General features: G+C 38.2%; 1 protein-coding gene across 4 annotated transcripts in view; it reads right to left on the bottom strand.

The window, feature by feature from the left end:
• LOC127444835 (GRB2-associated-binding protein 1-like) overlaps positions 1–23,263 on the bottom strand; it is a 147,718-nt gene extending 124,455 nt beyond the window's left edge. For all 4 annotated transcript variants that reach the window (XM_051704394.1, XM_051704395.1, XM_051704396.1 and 1 more), the window contains exons 1-2: positions 22,609–23,263; positions 22,395–22,516 (exon numbers count right to left, since the gene is read on the bottom strand). In XM_051704394.1, the coding sequence (XP_051560354.1) occupies positions 22,395–22,466 (72 nt within the window). In that variant the 5' untranslated portion in view covers positions 22,467–22,516; positions 22,609–23,263. The remainder of the gene's footprint in view (positions 1–22,394; positions 22,517–22,608) is intronic.

Genomic DNA, 23,263 nt, shown 5'->3' with positions numbered 1-23,263 from the left:
GGTGCTAAACCTGTCAAGTTTCCACCTTTATTACTATTTTCAAACTATATTTGTTTTGGCCCAAAGTTAGTCCAACATTATACTGTATTTGAACTAGAATCCTTACGGTTCAACATTAAGACCAAAGTAGGGCTGCAACTAACGATTATTTTGATAATCGATTAATCTAACGATTATTAGAATGATTATTTGATTGTTCTACAATTATTGCAACGATTAATCATTAGCTCTTAAACGATTATTCAGCTTGTGCCTCGACTTAAAAGGTTGTATTAAACGTGCTTACTAACAATAAAGAGGACACAATCATCTTTTAAAAATACCTCTAAATAACATTCACTGAATTAATGAAAAAATAAAAAAAAAGTTTTTGGAAAAAAACCCTATTGTTTCTGTATAAATTGTCTAAAAATCCTTAACACAAGATACATTTACTTGAGAAGCAACATATAAGATATTTAGACTTGCTTTACGAGAATGCATCTTAAATATAAGTGTATTTTGTATATAAGTGTATTTTTTCACTTGGTTATACTTCTGCGAGTGCAGGAAAGACAAAATATACTTATGTTCAAGATCTATTCTCTAATAGCAAGTCTAAATATCTTATATGCTGATTCTCAGGTGAATGCATCTTTTTTTAAAGGGTTTTTTGGATATTTTAAAATATTTTTATTTTTAATATTATATTCCACATTCTCAGATAACATTTTTTTCTTCAGCAGTATAATGTAATATGATATTTATATTGTAAAACAAGCCAAAACAAAAACAAATCAAAAATTTATTTGTTGCAGTGTATAATGGACCGAAGACTACCCTCTCTCACCATTTTGTTCACATCAATCCATCTTTAACTCACAAAAAAAAAAACTCACTTATTAATAAATCTGCATATTGCCAGTTTTCTTCACGATAAGAAATGCACAGTGACATATATTATAATTCAACAAGTCGCGAGTCATCACGTTATAATCTAGCTGCATTAACCGTGCGTGCTCGAGGGATGAGCGTCCCTGCGACAGAGTGTGCCTCAGCCGGGTGCAGTTTCAATCTCTCCCCCTTAGATCGGGACATTCGTGCAACTCATAGAAGAGGCGCTGACTGCACAGAGAAATGCCAGTTTCAGAGTTATTTAGCATTTTTGCATTATAATTCCCTCATACTTTGCGATCTACATCACCTGAAGCTGTTTGGAAAGCTTAAAGTGCATCTGGACTGTGAGCCGTGTAATTCTTCCTCTCCTCAGTCAGGCGCGAAGTGCAGTGCTGCTCTTGTGGGTCATCATTAGAGTTTAATGTGATATAATGTTCTGAAAATTTTTGTCTACATTTTTTTAAAAATTTTTTTATTGTTAACGTTGTCAATAACGTCGATTACTCATTTTAGCCCTAGACCAAAGTTTATGGTACTTTGCTTTTCTGTGTGCCGGTACCGGATATCAATGTGCAGCCTTGTTTTTCTAGTCACGTGGACAGCCTGGCATTGACTGTGCTAAAAGGGTATCGCAAGGCAGCTACGACTGCACATGTGTCAAACGTGTCCGTATGAGCTTATGATTAAAAGAGCAATGGATACTTTGACCCAACGTGGGATTTTATCTGTAACTGTGTTAGCAACAATTTTCACAATCGACTATTTGGTAGGTTGTTTGAACAACTAGTTAATTAAGGAACCCAAGTATAATTAGGCTCTGTTATGTTCACGTGACAAAAATCAGACAAGTTTCAGAGAGATATATGGACGCAAAGCACAGCAATTCAACATGGTAACTAAAGGATATTCAACAAATAAATAGGCTAAATAACTACAACATCTTATTGCACAAAACTATCATAGTAAGAAAAGTAAGAAATAAGCAAGTAGGTCTGCACGAAATGGAGGAAAAATGTGATATGCGATAAGTTGTTGGAAAATGCAATATGCGATCTGTGATACGATAATCCTATGATGATGTCATTGGAGCACACGGAACACCGAAACCCCCACCACTCAATAAACTGAATTTTATTTTGAGTTTTGGTAATACAGTTAATGCTGCCTAAAGAAAAGAAAATAGAACTCAATTTTAGATTCAATGTGAACGTGTCATATTATTTTATCACTTTCGTCTTTGTTTCTTTAATACAAAGATATATAGCATATTACTGAACCTGCAGAGTTGCGTTCACAGTGCATGTTAACTGCGAACTGATCCGTGGAAATAAAGCAAAATAACTCACAGCACCTCCTGAGATGATCAGAGATCAATTGCAGCATTCTCAAAGATGACATTATTCTTGCAAACAGTTTTAGATGAAAGAAACAGAGAAAAAAAGCGAAAACTCTTTACATGCACTTGTTCCACGAGACAGGATTGATTGCAGTAGCACGCCTCTGAACAAACAGCAAATCAGACACACGCACTGGCAGCTTTTCTTTTGTCTGTTCTTAAAAATATAATAAAGTGTGTTTCTTGCCTGTGCATGAAATAGGCTCCCTGCATTTGGACAAGGAGCTTGCGAACTGGATTCAGCCTCGTCGCGGGTGGTGGATGCTAGTTTCACACACTGGCCACTGTTTAATATATTTGGCGACTTCCAAGATCCATGGTTTTGCAATTTCCCAATACTGTCGATCATCGTCTGTCAATCGAGTGTTGCAATAGGCATGCGATATGGATCTTTGTAAGATATCGTCGATATCCGATAACATCGTCCTATCGCCCAGCCCTAGTCCTTTCCTGAAGTCTTTAAGCTCCTCATTCCATTCCGTAACCAATGCATAAAAGTAAAATATTAATGTATACTCTACAAAATTAATGGCACTTACAAATTTATGACACCTATTTCAGAGAGACCAAATCCAATCGATATGCTTTGGAATCTGGGCCAACTGCATTCAATTTCATCAAATGACAAAGCGCTATGCAGGGCAGTGTGCATGTACAGTGTGTTTGAAAAATGCTGTATGGAGTCCAGGAGACATAAAATGATAGAGGAAAAACAGAGCTGAGAAAATGAAAGTGTGAGGCTTCCATTATAAACTTATCTAATCTCTGCATGGGAAAGAACATGACTGAACAAATACCCCTGCACATTAAAGCACACATCTGTTTACAAACCGATCCTTTGCCAGATGACAATATGCAAACAGGCTCTGTGTATTTGAGGAGGAACAGTCTTTTCCTGTTAGCCTCTCATTGCTGTGCATGCTTTCATAGTTCACTGCTCAGGCCAAAGGCTAATTTGAGATCAGGTGGCCAAACAACGACACTAGTCTAGATATGCAGATGATGACACATTCAAGAACAACAGCTAATCTAATTTACAGTGAATCAGATGCTGAAGGCTTTGAGAGCCAAGGCCTACAGACCACTTCAAAGGTTATAATTAGCTAAGCTTGTCATGCTCAATGACTGAGCACTTCAAACAAACAAATACGGATAACACTAGCACGTGACTGCAGCAGGCTCTGGAAGTAAAAATAAATTTAAAAAAATAAATAAATAAAAAACCAGAAAAAACCTTGAAACACTGACCAAGAGACACATAGGTGCCAGCTGGAAAGATGCATTACATAATTCAAGATCATGAGCAACCAGGCTAAGTCTATTAAACACTGCAAACACTGGTCATAATGGTGCTTTAATACAATAATAAAAGGAAAAGTCAAAAGCAACTCTGTTTCCGAAAAGTTTCCCACCAATAAGGAATGCAAATAGTACTTAAAGTTCTGTGCTCTCGTTTCTGGATTAAACTAATAATGGAGCCCTTGTGAATAATAAAGAACTCTTCAGCTTCACAGCAAAAATAGAAAGGTCAGAGAGTAGGGAGATGCTATGTATGGTTATGTGTTTGTGTGTGTGTGTGTGTGTGTTTGAAGGGGCAGATTCCCTTCTCTGCTCCCAGACAGAGGCAGCCTTTGGAGGCCCTCTAGAGAGCAGACTGTGTGAATGAGTTAAGACAGCTGAGGCCTGTTCCCTCACCACTGGAATTCTAAAGCACACATCATCCGGCAAATAAAATAAAATCAACCATGCAACTAATGCTTATCCAATGTTAATGTAACGTTCTCAAAAGAATCAGTGTACAAGACAACAAACCTGAATCACTGCACAGGTTGCATTTTAACACAGCCAAAAATGTCTCCAAAATTGTCAGCATCATACCAGCTGTTTCCCATAAGGACTCTAAGGCAATTAGATAGGACATTGTTGTATATAGTACATGAATCTTGTAAGCCTAGTGGCCCCTTTACAATTTGGATAATATGCCAACTAATAAAAAGCTTCCTATAAACCGTAAACCCATTTAGCACATATTAATTTTGCACATAATTTTGATTTAGCTATATCACAGAGGCATTATAACAACAAAACAAACTTACATTTGTGTTTTATATGCATTTTACACATGTACCACATTAAATAGTAAATAATAATGTTAAAGTATTTAAGAGTAAATACATTTAATTTGTATTTTATTTATTTTTTCAATTAGAGCTGTGAATCAAAAAATTGATAAATAAATAAATGTTTAACTAATTATTCAGACAGTTTTCTGTGATTAAACATGATTAATCATGGTGCATGGTTCATTAAAACAAACGTTAAAATTTAATCAAATATATTTACTTTAAACTTTGTCTAAAAAAAAGAATTTTTAAATGGGTTTGTCATCATTTAATTATATAAATACGCATTTAATATGAATCGTTTTCTGCAGATTAATTATATACATTTTTACAGGTATAAATATTTGAAACAAGTATATGTATACATGTCATAAAACCAGTGGGCATGCTTTAATTAAAACTTGGTCAAAATCTTCAGGCATTTTCTAATGGACTTTTTTTAATAATAGGATCAAATGGGCAGATTCAATTTATATCAAGCTTTATTGGCAAGATAAATGTAAGTGTACATTGCCAATGCACTATTAGACACTATACATACATACAGATATAAAACAAACTGAAAGCTGAAGTTCAATTTGCTGAAGTTTTAAATCTAAGAACTATTTCAAAATCTATTTTCTGTCTTGTGCGGTTTTGTTTTAAGCCCTAGTTTAAATACTTTCACTTATAACCATACAATGTGCCAATAATAATAATTTCATACAGCATCGGCCGCCACTCCGTTTAAACCGGGCACCCTATCTGCTGTATTCAGCAGGGTGGATAGGTTGCCCGTTCCCCCTCTTTTTCTTTTATGCCTATCTTAGACCCATCCCATCCTCCACATTTAATGCGTCTTCCTTAGGTCACGCTCGTAGTGAACACAACCATTTCTCATCCAGCTCCAATCTGTAGACCTCTGATCACTCCCAGTGCTTCAGTTAATATAGGTGCCTTCAGTGTGCACACCCTGAAACAAGTAGGTCAGCAAGCTTCTCTTTTGCATACATTAGATACCCTAACAATTTATGTCTGTTGTGTTTCTGAAACTAGAATCCAAGAGAGCTGCTCGAGGGTTGGTCAGGCTGGTGTAGGCGTTGCTCTAAGCACAGCGGCTGCTGATGCACTAGTGGATTGGATCCCGGCAAGAACTGTAGCCGGCTATGCGCCACTCGACTTTCCAGCTCTGTTAAATCCAACTCTGGGTGCCAATCCTTCTGACACCTCTTCACTGTTTCCACGTTTCCCCCTTAATTACTGCAGCGACGATTGTGCCAAGTACGCCTTCTACAAGGACTTGGCTACTCTCCTGAGGTCAACACGTATTGTTGACATAGTAATACTAGCTGGGGATATGAACGCCAAGGTCAGTCGACGGAACGTTGCAGAATCACACTTAGGTGGAAGGTTTGGGCTACTGTCCCATTGTTCGGACAATGGTGATCGACTTCAAGTATGCGCTGAACACCGTCTGTTCCTATCTAGTACTAGCTTTAGTCATCATGCGATTCAGACTTCGACATGGCACCCTCCATCAGCTGGACAGGCTTGGTCTCAGATAGAACATATAGCAGTTAATTATAGGTGGCATGGTTCCATACAGGACTGTCGGTTCATCTAGGACACTTATGTCGACTCAGACCATGTGCTGGTTCGCTGTCGCTTTACTCTTAGGTTCCCAGGAAAGCACTTGCACAGGTCGCAATGACTATCGGTTGAGAAGTTAGGCCAACCTGAAGTTAGTCAGGCCTTTCAAACTGGGTCGGAAAATAAGCTTAGGTACCCACAAGTTTTAGACATTGATACACACTGGACCCAAGTCTTGCAGGCACTATGGGATGTAGGGGTAACCAAATGTGGCACAGTATCTGATGGGCAGATGAAGCATTGGATTTCCGTGAAGTCGTTGGAGCTACTGGAGGCAAAACGGAAGATCCCTTCTGGGAGCTCATTCAATAGGCTAAGGAGGGAGATACGTAAGCTCAGGCAAAGCCTACTCCCTGATCGTAAAGCTTGGCTGACTGAAAGGGCATGGGAAATGGAGGTAGTGTTCGCATCAGGGAACATTAGGAGATTGTTTCAGCTTATCCATACAATGGGTCCTAAGCGATTGTCTGTTTGAGAAGTAGATGGCACACTTATTTATAAGTCCAGGAGGTTAGCCTGCTGGGCAGAATACTTAAAGGAGCAGTTCAGCTGGCCACCTGCCATGGTGAGTCTATCCGCTATTCCTTGTGAGGCTATTCCTTGGTCTGTTAGCTTAGAATCACCAACTGAGGATGAGGACGGCGAATGCACCACGGCCCTAAAACTGGTCCAGATAAACTTGTGCCAGCTCTATTCAAGGAGGGTGGGTGAGGCACTAGCCAAGGCTTTAACTGGCTTGTTCGAACTCGTATGGACAACAGAGACTGTCCCCGCTAACTGGGGCGAGTCTATCATCATACCAAAATTCAAAAAGGGAGAAAGGAGCTCCTGTGAAAACCGCAGGGGGATCAGTCTAACTCCTGCTGTCACTAGAATATTGGCATTGTTATAGCTCCATCATCTCACTGCAGCTAGGGAAGCAAACACAAGGGAAGAGCAGGCAGGTTTTTGTCCAGGGTGTAGTTGCATAGGTCCGATCTTTACCCTCCACCAAATTTTGGAACAGCGTCACACGTACCGTGAGCCAACAATCGCCGTATTTCTGGACTACAAAGGGGCGTTTGACTCTGTGGATTGATGTGCTCTTCTGGAGTCACTTAGACGTAGGGGTATGCTGGACAAGTATGTGAACATATTGTCTGCGCTGTAAACAAACACATCAGGTCAAGTAAGGGTCTACAGAGGATTGTTGAACATGTTCCGTACCTCGAGTAGCATTTGTCAGGGCTGTCCCCTTTCCACATTCTTGTTTAACTTTTTCATTGACAAAATAATGGAATACTGTCTACACCATTCACAGAATCCAGGGGTTTCCAGGGGGACATGCTTACCGGAGACAAAGTAATGGATCTTGACCACAATGACGAGAAGGTTGTGCTGCTCAACAGTTTCCATGACTTAACACTTTATAGTATTTCTCACTCGGCTCAGTTTTTCAGCAGGCACTTTGCACCTTCAAAGTATAAAGTGCTGCTCCAAGACTGCATTAACACTACGAACCTGAGACTTGATAATGAAATATTAGAGGTAGTTGATGAGTTTGTGTATCAGTAATAGCGGAAATGTAGGTACTGAGATTGGACTTCGTATTGTAAAGGCTAGAGCAGTCTTCGTCAACATGGGTCACCTATGGTGTCAAACCGGCATATCTCTCAAGTTGAAAAGGCGTGTCTACAAATCTACTGTGCGGACAGTCTTACTGTCTGCAAAACCTGGCCGCTCAAGAGTGGAGGATTTGAGGCATCTTCAGGTCTTCGACAACAAACGTTTGCATTCAATCGCAGGCATTAGATGACAGCAGAGGGTAAGCAACAACGAAATCAGAAGGTGAGTTTTCGGTACCGTGGATCAAGGTAGTTTACTCTCACAAGCTGTCAAGATGCACAGATTTTAGGCTGTTAGGTCACGTACTTCAAATGCCTAACCACCGTTGACCATGCCGCATGCTCTTCAATCAGCCAGCAGCTGATTGGCGTAAGGTTCGTGGTGGTCAAAACATTTCCTGGCATGGGAAATAAAGGCTACAATGAAGACTTTAGGTATGGTAGGTCCCGCCCAATGGATGATTGAAGACTGTAGCAGAAATGGCAGGTAACCGGACTCAGTGGTGTGAATGTTGTCATTGTTTGGCTAAGATACCTATGAGGTAAAGATATTATGATGCTTGGGCAGTGGAAGCTGCAAGGAAGCTGTCCGGCTGATGCTGCCTTGCTTTCATATGGTACCCAGTGATTGCGTTGTATGTTGTTCACAAGGGCAGCTACCTTGCCTTTTGAATGATTGGATATGGACTTCTAGGGACTTCGCAGTGTAGGTCCCCACCCCTTACCCTTTTTATTTCTTTCAAGTTACTCTGTCACAATAAATACCATAGTTGAATGGCAGTGAAGCATCAGTATAGAATACTGATATATTGCTGTCTTTGATGATGATGATGATGCTTTCGCTTATCCCAGTTTAATGTACATGGGGGAGGACATGGGCACAAGTATTTGAGTACATGGAAGTAGCAGCAATGAGCTTGTTTACATAGACACCAGAAAGTTGTTTATTGCGAGAAAGCTCCTCAAGGCAGGAAAGCAGCATTCCCGTTTACCTGCACTCTTTTCGCGGCTTTCTCTTTACTCCTGTAAACATTCAGCTTAATGTTGACTTAAACAGGAACACAGTTTTCCTTAAGGGATTAAGAGAAAGTGCTCTTAATACCTTAAGGAAACTGCGTTCTTGTTTACATGACGTTTAAGAACGCAGCTTTCTTCAAAAACCCTGGAATAAACTGTTTTCTTAAGTGCATGTAAACATGGTCAATGATTAATCATGAAACACAATAGGGCTGCATAATTAATCGAAAAAATAAGAGAGATTACAATTACAGCTGTCGCAATTGACTCGTGAAGTTTCAATTGGACAATTTTCTTTAAGTATATTCCAGTCATGTCTAAATTGTCCAATTACAATGTGCTTTTTTCACTAAGATTGTTATGGATGTGTAGTAGGGCTGGGCGATAGGACGATGTAATCGGATATCGACGATGTCTTACAAAGATCCTGATGCCGACTGCGAACAGACGATGATCGACAATATTGGGAAATGGCAGAACCATGGATCTGGGAAGTTGCCAAATATATTAAACAGTGACCAGGGTGTAAAACTAGCACCCGTCACTCACAAAATACGACGAGGCTTAATCCAGTTCACAAGCTCCTCGTCCATGTTCACATGCAGGCGACCTGCTGCAAGACGTCTTGGAGTGACACATGACAAGAAATGCTGTTAGTCACAAAGACATGCACTTGAAGAAACACTCTTTATTATATTTTAAAGAACAGATAAAAGAAAAGCCATCAATAGCTATGTTTCCAACAACGCTTTTTATGGGCATTTTAGGATATCGCATAAAATCTGCTGGATGGAAACACCAAGATGCGAATAAAATCTCCAATGCGCATGGAAAATGTATACGCTTGCTTGAGATGGATACATTTTTTTTTTAAGTGCGCATAAACTATGATGGAAACACATTTACCAAATAAACTCCTATTGAATTTAACAGGAACACAAGATGTGCATCAAAAACATAATGTGACTGAATAATTTATTCATAACTGGATGGACCAGCGAACCAATCAATCATCGCAACTGAATTGTTGCCCTGGTCATTCTGAAATACTGGTGTCCTAAAAATCCAAAGCCTGCACAGAGTTTGCAGGGCAAAAAAGTTAAACACAAACTTGCACTTTTTCCCGAAGAGCAGATTTATTGATACTTTTAAAGAATATCTTATAGATCCACACCACAAAGTCATGATGAAGGAACGCACACACATAGTGCTCCCAGAACTGTGTGATGCGTTGTGATTTCCTGTCATGAAACGAGTTATTAAAGTGTTTTCTGTGCGTCCTAAACAGTGAGCATTTTATTAATAAAAGTGTCACACAGTCACTACAATTTCCCCGGAAGTGACGATTTTGTACTTTAGAACGCAAGTGATGGAACACGGCTTTATCCGCACATTGTTTTTGCGATATTCTGATTTTTCGCATTTTTTAAATTCACAGCTTGGATGGAAACATAGCTACTGCTTGTGTCTGATTCGCTGTTTGTTCAGAGGCGTGCAGCACAAGCTGGAACAGGTCTCGTGTCTTGTGGAACAAGCGGATGTAAAGAGTTTTCACTCTTTGTTCATTCATCTGAAAACTGTTTGCCAGGTAATGTTGTCTATTGGAATGCTGCAAATGATTTCTGATCATCTCGGAGGTGCTGTGACTTTAGTTCACTTTATTCCACGTGGTTAGTATAGAAATGTTTCTCATGATCTTAAAAATCTTTTGATCTTAAGGCGTATGCTTAAATGTAATTAAAAAAAAAATTTTTTTTTTAAAAAATGTTTTTGAAATTGATGACTTGGACCAAATAATAAAGAAAAGCAGCCAATAAGTGACCAACATAGATGGGAACTCCTTCAGTACTGTTTAAAAAGCATCCCAGGGTGATTCCTCAAGAAGTTGTTTGAGAAAATGTCAAGAGTACATGTCTGCAAATTCTAGGCAAAGGGTGACTACTTTGAAGATGCTAAAATATAACACAGTTTTGATTTATTTTGGATTTTGTTTAGTCACAACATAATTCCCATAGTTCCATGTATGTTATTCCATAGTTGTGATGACTTTACTATTATTCTAAAATGTGAAGAAAAAAAAATTATAATAAAGAATAAGTGTTTCAAAACTTTTGACCGGTAGTGTATGTGTGTGTATATATATATAAGAAAAAAAGACAAAAGTGAATAAATTATAAAGTAATACAAGACATGTTCAACTTGAACCTAAAATTGAGTATTATTTTCTTTTCTTTTGGCAGAATTAACTGTATTAAAACACAATACAAACACAAATTCGTTAAGAACACACATTTAGCAGCATTATTTTGGGAACATTAGGCTTATTTATTTTGATTATCATTGTCTTTACATTTATAATTGTCTTTAGTTCTTAATCTGTAGGCTATTAGTAATTTCCATCTGGTGTCGTTGACGGATGCTTGCGTGATGGCAAATGGGGCCGTTGGAGACGGTAAATGTTTGGGGAGGTGGTTAAGATTTTTTGATCACTTCGTTATTTTCATGCTTTTTTCATTTAGTTTAAAGTGCAATTTGAATTTAAAAATGTCTTTTAAGTTTTTTTTGTTTCAATAAATGAATTAAATGTAAGCAAAATCAATAAAGCAAAAAAAATTCACAGACCCTCGGCAGGGGGGTTGACGATGTAATCGGATATCATAATATTTTTTAAGGCAATTATCGCTAAAATATTTTTTACATATCGCCCAGTCCTAATGTGTAGCTTAAATAAAGAATATAAATACAGTCACTATAAACTATAAACACTATAAAATATTTTTTTTTAATGGAAATTCTATTAACTAAAATTGCAATATCAAGGGAAATATTCGACAATTCAGATTTTTGTCATAATCGTGCAGCCCTAAAACATAATAATTGCATGACTTGAGCTTTTTTTTTTTTTTCCAACTTCAAAAAATTTTCACATGAAAATTCAATTCTCAAACTTAAACGTGCCAAAAAGGGTCCAGATTTTTTTTATTTTGTCACTGGTTACGACTCACTTTTGGTGATACCTTACAGACCGATTAATCAGACAGCAATTTATGTCAACACAGCACAAAGTGAGGTCCATGGCATCAGCAGCACTCAACACTCTGTTTGGAGAGGATTAGAAGCCATAGACAAAGGAAGAGTTCTTCCTTTCAAAAAGAGCTAGATGGAGTTGGGATGTTAATAATTGATCAAAAAATCAATAAGTTGTCATTAATAATTTGATCGATTAAGCTTATCAATCATCGATTAATTAATTTCAGGATAATGTGTTCTGAAATCAAGCTAGTGTAGCATATATATATAAAAGTGTTACAATTACACAAAATATCCTCCATTGATCTCTTCCTTATGAGCCTATTGGTTGTGTGTTGTCCTGTACCCGCATAACTCCACCCCCTTTTTGGTTCCTCTTTTTAACATCCATTCCTCGTTTACCTATTCCCTTTTCCAACATGTCATGTTGTGAAGAGGTATGTCTTGTAATCTGGCCTATCAATCCTTAACCATCCTTTTGTTTAAAACTATCTTTTTGAGTTATAATGAATTATATAACAACATTTATTCATATAAAGTTGATCTATGAGACAATAATGTTGTTTAAGATGATTTGTGACTTTATTTTTAACCCCTGTGCTGATTTGCTGAATATCACATGTAACTTGTGAATCAAATAATGAGTCATGAGTTATAATCTAAAAGGAGATTTGTTTTATATATATTCATCCTAGAAATGATGGCATCTGTGGGCATTGCAGCGTTAATTACATGTTTATTCCTTCTTTTGTTAATTAGGTATGTTTCATGCTCATTTAATTTGTTGATAAGGCTGACCATACAGTCATCTGCTGCTAGAGGGCGCTTGCAGGCTGCATGTCATTATCCAGTTCACAGAAGACACACAGTTGTAAGATGAAATGGGCTCAATGTAAACAGTTTGAGCGTTTTTCTTTAAATGAATATTAATGTTTTCTGCACATACCGTGACAGCGCGTTAAAGTACAACAACAAGCACAGTTAATCTCGTTTCATCCCAACCTATAATTACGTCAGCGATCGCCAGGAAAGTACAAAGGCACATCCAGCTGACATCTCACCACCTTAGAAACGCTAAGTACTATTTTTATGCAGCGTTTTATGATTTGACAATTTCAAATAAACAAATAAGTCCAAAGGTCCGAGATATCCCACTATCCACAGCGTGAAGTTTTAATGAACTTTAACTAGGGCTGAAACAATCGCTAGAATCGATTATCATTAATAATGGAAATCGTCGACAACAAATTTTATTATTGATAAGATGGATTATTGCCGCAAGCACGGAGAAGCTCATTTGAAACTCATTTGAGAAAACAATGGAGACAAGTTGAAGCGGAAAAAAACACGACCCAAGTTGTTCAGCGCATGAGTATTTTGTAAACACTCAAAAAAGATCATAATAAGCATACAGTTTCATGTGGAGCGGTTGCTGAATCAGGAGTGTTGACAGAGTGATAGTGCTGTTTGATGCGCTTAAGAGGAGTTTCTCTCCAGCACATGACTTACACTTTACTGCTATTTTCTGTTTTATAACGTATACATGTTATGAATTCAAAATCAGCCGCATATTTCAGAGTATTTTGCAAAACTGTTTGATTTTGCCACATGCGAGTCTCCGTTAAACTTCACTGAGCAAGCGAGCGTGCATCCACGGCAATCAAACCGATCACAATGGAGAAAGGGAGCGCAATCACTTTGACTAAACTCATGCAACATCATACTGTGCTTTCAGTTTCAATGTAATCAATTGTGCAGCTTTCATTGATGTCACACTGATATCTCAAAGGTCAAAGTGTGCGGTTTAAAGTGTTTTAGATCATTTCTCATCATGTAAATGCATGTAATACAGTGAGCACCGGGATGAGACTTTTCAGCGCGAGAGTGAATCTGCACTGCGTTTACAGATTATTGTACTATATTAAACTGTATATCATGTTGAATATAATGTATAATAATGCTAAGGGTCCTGATATTTGATCGTCCTAATAATGCCAAATGTAATGTCTGATTTCACCAGTGAATTTATACCATGGCAAACATTATTTTACTAGATATACACATATTTTTTTAAAGAATAGTTTAGAGAAATGTAATCAGCGACAATACTACTTTAAAACCTACAATGTTCATTTAAAATATTTAAAATGTATGTAGTCAGTGACAGTGTTCAATGCATGTAACATAATTATTAATAGTTCTATTCTGGTGTCACCATTGCCATCTGCTGGGCTGATTTTTTGTCCCACTCCATCCCCGATGGATCATTTTACTCTTTAATGAACAATGCTTTTTGTTCAACAAAGTTTTACAAGTAATGAAAGGAACTGTTTCGCATATGTCCTGAAAGTAATAATAATAATAATAATAAATAAATTCAAACTTAACTTTTCATGATTCAGGCTTTGTTCAAAGTTTGTGAGAGTATAATAATTAATTCAGTACTGTAAATCTAACCAAATACTAACACCCTTTATCATTTCTGTTTAAAAAAAACCATATTTGAATAAAATACAGGAAATAAATTATCCGATTAATCGATTAATTGATGAAATGATTGAAGATTAACCGATTATCAAAAAAATCGTTAGTTGCAGCCCTATTTTTAACAGTAACCTAATTCATTAATAGTAATTAAACAATTCACAAATTCGTACTAAAAACCAATGCCAAAAAAAATGCAAATACTTGCATTCATTAAGTGTATTAATTCAAATTATATTTAATCAATAGGCTACATGCAAATATTATTTGGAGACCTCCATGTGCGTTTTGCGATATTAATGTTAACGATTAATCGATTAATTGATCGTTAATTTCCACGATGATCAATTATGAAAATGTCTGAAAATGAACATCCCTAAGATGGATTACAAACTTTTATTTAAGTTAAACTACTTTTTACTTGACACCTTTTTAAAAATGTGACACTCATGGTACAAGATGCTGTGTAATGGCTAAAAGTCCATAGGCTGCAGTGTTTTTCTATGTTAGTAATGGTAACCAGTAATACAGATTTAATGAACCATTTTTTGCTGTAACAACATATTAGCCACTCCATGGCTCTTCCAAAATATCCAGACAGATCTAGTATTTGTACTTTTCCCATTTTATGAAACGTTTCAATTATATCCTCTCTAAAAACCCATTCAACAAATAATCACAGCCATTATTACAAAGAGATGTGCTCGCTTTTTATATGCCAAGACCTTGAAATAACTGAAATGCACTTTACTAAATCAATGTTTACATAAGCCCTTATTTTTCTTTTCAAAATTGCTCAGTGCCTCAAGTGTAAAAAAAAATAAAAATCTATTCAGATTACAATTACAACAGCTAGTGACGGACATTATTTTTTATCAGCACCACTATGGCATAATATAGTCTACCTTCTGAAGATTCTCTCTGACTGACAAAGAGATGACACTATCAAATTCAGAACAAACTAAGCTAAGTTTGACAGTGAATACCTATAGTGGGTAGGAGAAGAGCACATTAATATTGTAAAAGTTTTCTTATATGTTACTATTAATAACTGATAGCAGAGGCAATCACTTTCAGGGACCTTCTCAGCCCTGACAGAACTACTCTGGACACAAATGACCAGTCAGGCAGGGAGGGAGACCAGTATGAAGAGGGGGAGGGGGAAAGACTGAGAGAGAGAGACAGAGAAATTAGCAAAAATGCCTGCACCAGCACCTAGCTAAGCCGATAACCCCGGCCACAAACAGTTTGTTTCTGTTCTCTGTGCATGTTTGTTTCAGCAAAGAGTTGTGTGATTATGTCCCCCCCCCCCCACCTAAGCAGATTTAAAGAATACTGACTAAAAGAAATAATTAAATCACTATGTAAAAAAATAATTAAAAAAAAAATAATATTTTGTTCTTCTGAGTGCACCACTGAATTTAGAGCTGCAAGCTGTTAAAATGCAACTGCATGCTTGCAGGCAGTGAGTGAGGGCAGCCATAGAACTGCATGGGTAATGGCTTTCTGGCTAACTGGGCTTTTGCTCTAAGTGGTTAGAGCACCTAGTAGCTTGCTAAGCTACATTAAAAGAGAAGGGTGGAGGGTGTTCTTAATTAGATCACTAGAGTCCCTAGATTCATGCATTTTCCCCTCTGGCTCTCTTACGCTCTGTTTTGCCCCAATCTCTCTAGACACTTGTTGCACCGTGGAAATCCAAACTGTATGCAACCATAAACAATAATTTCACAATTTTAGACATAAATGTGGCGGCAGGGGCGTGGTCGAGCGTTCGTCCGGAGAGAGAGATAAAGCGGTAAGGGTGCACACACCTGAGCGCTATAATGTCTAACACCAGTTTCTGATTGCAGTAAGCACTGGGGAGCGCGATAAGGAGGAACCACACCAGAGGCGAGGAGAGAGAGGCACACTTCAAGTGCCAAAGTTCGCTATTTATGTTGAAGCTGAAAAGCTATTTTTAGAGTGATGCATTATTAAAGACCAACCTTTTAAGTTGAAGCTTCACGTTTCACGTTTCCTCCTTTCACCCCACAACGAACCCCGTTACAATAAGCTACCACAAAACTGAATCAAAAAAGCAACACAGTTACAAACATCTACATTTCTGTGGTTGGGACATTTCAATCAATACAATTGTCATACTAAGATTTGAAGCTGCCATCCAAGTGTGCTGTTGTATTAAACAATGATAGCAGTTAACTTTATACCAAGCAAAAGAAAAAAATAACAATTTTGCAAATAGAACCCTGCGTTAGAAATCATATAAAAATGACAAAATCAAAAAGTTGAGGAATAATAAGATAAAATGGTCTCAATAACAGAAGTGAGGATTAACAATCACCAGACTTCAATGCGAACTGCCACATTACTGTACTGTACATGTGTTCCCAACTTAATTTGGCTGTTTCACAATCAGTCTCTCGAAGCAGGGTGTGAAAGAGGAAGTGGACAAAAAAATAAGAGGATGAGTGCTAATGGAAAATGCTAAGACACTTAAAATGAACCCAACGGGACATTTCCAACTAACGTCATGGTCCAGTTTGAGCAATATGGAGTGGTTATTAGGAGGAGTAATAGCATGTGATGTTCTAATGCCACAAGTCAAATGTCTCACAAAAGGCTGGTTACATGGACACCAGAAAGCCATTTATAGAGCGAAAGCTGCTTAAGATATGAAAGCGGCATTCGTGTTTACATGCACTGTGCTAGCGGCTTATTCTTTACCCCCATACACTGAACATGAGGCATGGGTCAGTAAGCAGCTTATTCCCCAACTTTCACAGCAAAGGGGATATAACGTCATCTTCTCCCATATTTTGGGATTCCACAGCGTATTTGAATGCATACATGAAAATAAGGAACAGTAGTTGATATTTTAAATTGGTGTGTTCTAGTTGATTGTGTATGTGTGTGTACTTGTATAGCTATAGTTTGGCCAAAGCGCTACATCCGGTGATGGTCCTTTAGTTATTCGGTCTTTTCCACACACATGCGCACTCTTCACATGCATTTACATGGCCACATAAGGCTAGTTTAAGCCTCTTTCTCTTAATCCTTTAAGTTCCATAAGGAAAATGCCATTCACATTTATATGATGTTTAAGGACACTGCTTTCTGCAAAAACTCTGGAAAAAGTAGTTTTCTTAAGTGTGTGTACATGGTGTCACAAGCCTAGTTTCCATCCACTTTTCGCACTGTTTTGCTATCGACAAAGTGAAAATGCGGAAATTTGCCGTCTTCTGCCTGTTTCCATTCAAATGGCCTTTTATCGATAAAAATGGTGTGCGTGATGACGTCATGCCTAAAAAAACACTTTGTCGCATAAGTTTTGGTTTAGCGCAAAAGAAATCTGCCCTGAAGCCGTTTCCATTCAGAAATGTGTGTTTATCGCTAATTCACCTGCCAGACGTCCTTAATGTTTTTTCCTCTGAAGTTTTGGTAAAATGGGGAGAGTATTGAGACAATTCATTGAAATTAACCAGCTTACTGTCATTTTAATTCACAAATAAATGCAATCAGAAGGAGGAATTGCAATCAAAAGGGAGCAGTTGCCCTTCTGATAGGACTGTAATATTGGTCCTAATGTTGCGCCTATTGCAAGCTGCCATCGGTTCCAACCCGAAAATGAATCGTCACGGCCCTGTTCAAGCTGGAAACCTGCACCAAGTAGTGGGGAAACTTTCAGTCTTAGTATAAGGACCATCCATCCATGTGTATTTGTTGTGTTGCAATAAGAGACATCTGTTTACAACTACTAAACTATGTGCTATTTTTCTCTGGTCTTTTACTCTCTATATATCAGGTATGTGAGTGAAATAATACTTGCCTTATTCTAACCAAGACCTTTGTGATCTGTATTATGTTTTGACCATCTGTTTGACTGTATGGTGTGAAGTCAATAATCATATTTCATAAGTTATGACAACGGAACACTTCTAATTTGTCAGCAGATTAAAAAGCACCTGTTAAGAGTTGGCTATTTTGCCTAAAAAAAAAAATACCATTGCATTGCCTTTTTTATTTATTAAATGAACATTTATTTCAGACATTTAGGCATTTTTGTCTCAAAACAATGGCATTTTGGCTGTGTACTCACAAAACGACTCATACACACGAATGCAGAACTACAGTATAAATGCAAACCAACGCGTTGGCCACTACACGGACCATACGCCGTAGGTTCGATGCAGAAGTATAAATAAGCCTTTAAATGCATTAATCACAACAATAACAAAAGGTTTATGTGCCCTCCTAAACCCTCATTTTATACTCTGGTAGCCCCTTTTTCCTTTTCATCTACTGCTTCTGCTAGTTACCTGTCAGAGAGTGTCCGTAGAAAAGCACTGATTGTGCACGTTAAGCCTTTGAGTCGAGTCAAATGATCTGCTCTTGAACTGTTGCCAAACCGTCAAGAACACAACAGACTTTTGACCCTGTGCCACTAAAAGCTCTGCTCTACACTGCTAGAGGATCCAAAGCATGCTGCAGTGAACTTCTCAAATGAATCGGCTGATCTGGTATCAGTTTGCTTTGGTCCTTACAATGGTGCGATTAAGAATACTTAATGCACAAACTTAGAATTGTTTGGCAAACTTATTGCAAATAGCTAGACAGAACTCCATGTCATTCTACATGTAAAACAAAGTGCTATTGTGTTATCTCCACCATTATGGCTCTAAAGAATTGAGAATGTAAGATGCATGTCTTGTTTTTAATGTTTCAACAGTTTTTTTGATCATGAGCTGAACAGGAGCTAATTCCTGGCAAAAATCTTCAAAGGCTTAAGAGGAGCTCAATTTAATTTAGATACAAAACAGCACAGCATGAGGGCCCACTCCCCAGTACACAGCATGCCTCCTACAGCTACCGTTAAAAAAACAATGGATTTTGAATGAGCCACAATTTTGGAGAACGTCTACAAGTAACAGCCATCGGAGCAGATAAAAATGACAGGGTCTGAAGAGATCTGAAGTTTCCCAGTGTTCTCCAAGACACTTTGAAATATACACCTTAAATTAGATTAAATTAACTTATGCTGATAAAATCATGCATCTGGTACAGATGTACAATGTCTAATAGGCCTGTACACCTGGTATGGGGCTCTGTTGAGGAAGGAGTATTTTAGTTATTAGCCACTCGGCTCCAGTAAAGACAGTCTGGTACTAATCCACCAATTTCAAAGCAGCACATGTGTTACTTTGAGACCACTCAACCTCTATGCTCCAGGATAGAGGTAAAGAACGTCCACTGATGTAGAGAGGACAGACTTCAAGACTTCAGTTAACCCAAACTCATGATGACTCACTGCACTAAGAAAGGAGGGACAAAGGAAAGGAAGTTTCTAGGTTCATTCTAAGGGCCGAACTAGATTGTGCGATGAAAACTAGGGCAAAAGCCCTAGCCACTAGACCTAAACCAAAGTCTTTTTAGCAAGTCAGTTCACTCGGCGGCCATCTTTGGAACGCTCACGAGGAGCTATTTTTCTAGGTAAACAAGTGCAGCTCCTATCACTTGAGTGGGGAAGACCGAAATCTCTAAAAGAGTTTGTCAAGATACCATTTAAAGAAAATTTTTCAAACCAGCAGTAAAATCTGACTATGCTGGTGCCATAAATTGTGCTTCTTTAACTCAGATTACGCTAAAAAACTAAATTTTCCTGGCTTGTATAGCTAATGCGCATGTGCGTTCTCGAGTTGATTGACAGGCGATGTCTGAAATCTAAAAGGTGATTATCTCTTTTACCTGTAAGGCGGGACTTCCTTTCTACATCTGTTGGGCTCTCCAATTTCTCCCATTCATTTTAATAGAAGTGACCTGTCTCTGCTAAAAAAAGTCTCTGCTTAAACATCACTCAAGCACAAGGAACACTATAAATTACTTCTAAGAATGCACTGTGATACTATAAAGCCCTGCATTCTTGCTTGAATCTAATCTTATTATAACATTGTGTGGATGAGCTCAGTAATCATTTTAATTAGATTTGGAGCCATGATACACATTGTCCATCACATTCAACAGACTTTACTTAGGAAGCTCAATGCACGCTAAATCACACCCTGTAGTGTGTGCCAGTGTGTTCTTGTCTCTCAAAACTATACAATTTCATGCATCAGCTACAAGGACAGATGCACAACAGTCATATCAGTCTTGCTAATCAAACAATCCATCTAAACAACTGCAAAATATTCGAAATATCCCACTTTTGCCATATACTTTGCTCAGTCAGTCTAAAACATGATGTTGATTACAGAAGGAGATAAAAACATGAATTCAACAACAATGTTCCTAGCAGATCACCACTAAATCAAAGGAATTCAATAAAAAGCTTCACATCAGCCTAGAAGAGATTTCTAACATGTTTGGTTGGAGCTTGATAACAGGCAGAGCTGTAAGTGAGTGATTTCATTACAGATTATTGGTGTATATTACCACTAAGAGGAAGGGAAGACCCCATGGTACACATACAGTGTGTGAATGACTAAATGCATTGACTCATCCCATACAGACAGAATGGAGATTTGTGTTCTGTTGTCTTGGAAACTAGAGAAGTATCAAAACATTTCATAAAATTAGGTGACAAAATATTTTAAAAACATTATAGCACACTGAAAGTGACAGTGTTTTTGAATGCAAAACTAAAGAAAGCATGGCATAAGACAATGAAGAGAGTAATCATCGGAAAGATAATTTCTTTAGTCAAATTATTATAATATTACCATTTAAATGTGTTTAATCGTTGTGTGGAAATATAAGCCAGCCAGAGCTACACATTGGAAGCTGCAATATGATCTAGAACTTGAACCCTATGCATGTTTATAAAAGATAAATAAACATTTGCTTTTAGCTTAAAACATTCAAAACAACAATTAAAAGTTGTTTGCTTTCCATGGCCAGGTCTAAGTGGGAACTGGGATGGGGATGCATTGCCCCCCTAGATTTTCCTTGTCAGATGGCAAAACCCCCTGTTGTGCAATACCCAGCTTTGTCTATTTATATTTACTTAACATATCCTACCTCTTCTGCACATTACATTCCCTTGCACATAACTGTATATCTGTATATAACAGATTTGTATTTGTACATACATTATATTTTTTGTCTTATTGTGTATTTTTATATATATTTTGTATTATCTGTCTTGTTGTTTTATTGTTTGTGCACTGGAAGCTTCTGTCGCCAATCAAGACAAATTCCTTGTATGTGTAAGCATACTTGTTAATAAAGCTCATTCTGATTCTAATTCGACGAAGAGAACCTATTGCCCACCCTAAACCCAAAGTGCCCCTCCAAAAATTACATCCAAGTACTGGTGTTCTGACAATCTGTGCTACCTGCTCAGGATGTGCTACCAGCAGTGAAAAGTGATATGTTAAGTTAAAACATGGGTAGCACATGTCGGGGGGGGGCACGAGAGAACCTGTGGGTATGTACTAAAACAGCATGAAATGTGTTTAAAACCTAGGTAGCACATCTTGTCAGGCAGATAATTCCTATCAGGAGAACTATCAGATAGTGTGATATGGTGTGATGCTGTACTAACCCAAACCCTAACCCTAAAACTATGCGAATATAGCATTGATAGCACATCCTGATAGATAGTATGTATTTTCAGGACACCGGCTCTGTCGATTTCCAAAGATACATACCTTGAGCAAACAATTTGGTTATACACTACAGAAGTAGAGTATTAAAATGAAAGTAGGTTGACAACTTTTGCAGGAGTCACTACATCATGCACTTTTAGATTCGACATATTTGACTGCTGTGTTAGCAGGTCAAAGGTCACTTTCCATCAAAACAACAGACATCATTTCAATTTATATTCACGAACCCCCCATAAAACACACACACACACACACACAAACAAACAAAACCAAAGTTCTCGCATAACACAGGGAGGCGTGCCACAAAGAACCGATTATGACGCCACAAGAAAATCTTGCACATTCGCTGCGTTCTCGAAAACAACAATTACAGTACCATTACCAAAGTCTCTGTTCACACACACGCACGCATATATATATTTTGGGGAACTGAACCAGATCTGAAAACTATTCTTGGATTGTCAGCATTTCAGAAAGATCATGAAGCAATAGCTAAAGCCTTAACAGACTGCTCGCGGGCAGTGATTGACCTGCGGTTGTTGGAAAGCACAGATTTGCATAAATCTTGCGCCAACAGTTCTGCGGTGGCAACAGTATCGGTGCATTTGAATAAGACAATGTCACTACTTACATAACGCCGTAACTTTTTTTCAGGTGGAGACTTTCTGAGCCACCCCGAGTACACCACATCTCCTCCGCTCATTTTCTTGTCGCCTTTCGGGAAAAGACGCGCCTTAAGTTTCGACTTTCCACCTACAAAATACCAAAGCAAAGTCCCAACACGTGAGGTGGAAGCTGCGCCGAAGTGATTTACGAGTAATAGTGTTAAAACAACATGAAAATACCGTCACTCCTGGTTCCCAGCACGTCCACACGGGAAGCGCTTCCCCACAGCGACGCGGCTCCTATGAACTCTTCTGGATTAAATCCTCTCCTCTAGCGAGAGAAATCAAACACAGTGTATTTAAACACAGCAATATCCGGCTAGAGTTTAGTCCCCTTTAAGTTTACACACTTTGCTGGTGTAAATAATCCGCCGTTTTCGTTTTCTTTCCACGCTGAAATGCAACGAGGCAGCGAGTGACACTCGCCAAGTTCGGCGTAGTGAAACGTTTGCTCGACTACCTTATTTTAAAGTAAAATAAAACATTTTCCTTGGAAATGTTCTTGTTTTTCCACCACATTATGGTCGCATCAGCGCTGAAGTGCTTTTGAACTGGAAATCCTCCCCGGTCGTCGACCTTCCCTCCAGTTTTACTCCCCACGGTTCCTTGACGATTGACAAGCATTAACGTCGATACTTTCCCTAAACTCAGCCTCCTCTGGCCTGTGGAGGCAGGGAGAAGTCGAACAAGACGGAGAATAAAGAACATTACATCATGGGAAATGTAGTCTTGGAGTGCTGCCCCGTCACTGGCACCGTGGCTGGTGTTACACAGGGGTCTGAATCGGTGTAAACGAATCTCTTATGGTCGAAACAAAATTCGCTTGAGGTGGGAT

The sequence above is a fragment of the Myxocyprinus asiaticus genome, chromosome 8, assembly GCF_019703515.2.
Source record: "Myxocyprinus asiaticus isolate MX2 ecotype Aquarium Trade chromosome 8, UBuf_Myxa_2, whole genome shotgun sequence".
Taxonomy (NCBI): Eukaryota; Metazoa; Chordata; class Actinopteri; order Cypriniformes; family Catostomidae; genus Myxocyprinus; species Myxocyprinus asiaticus.
This window is presented reverse-complemented; position numbering and strand designations above follow the sequence as displayed.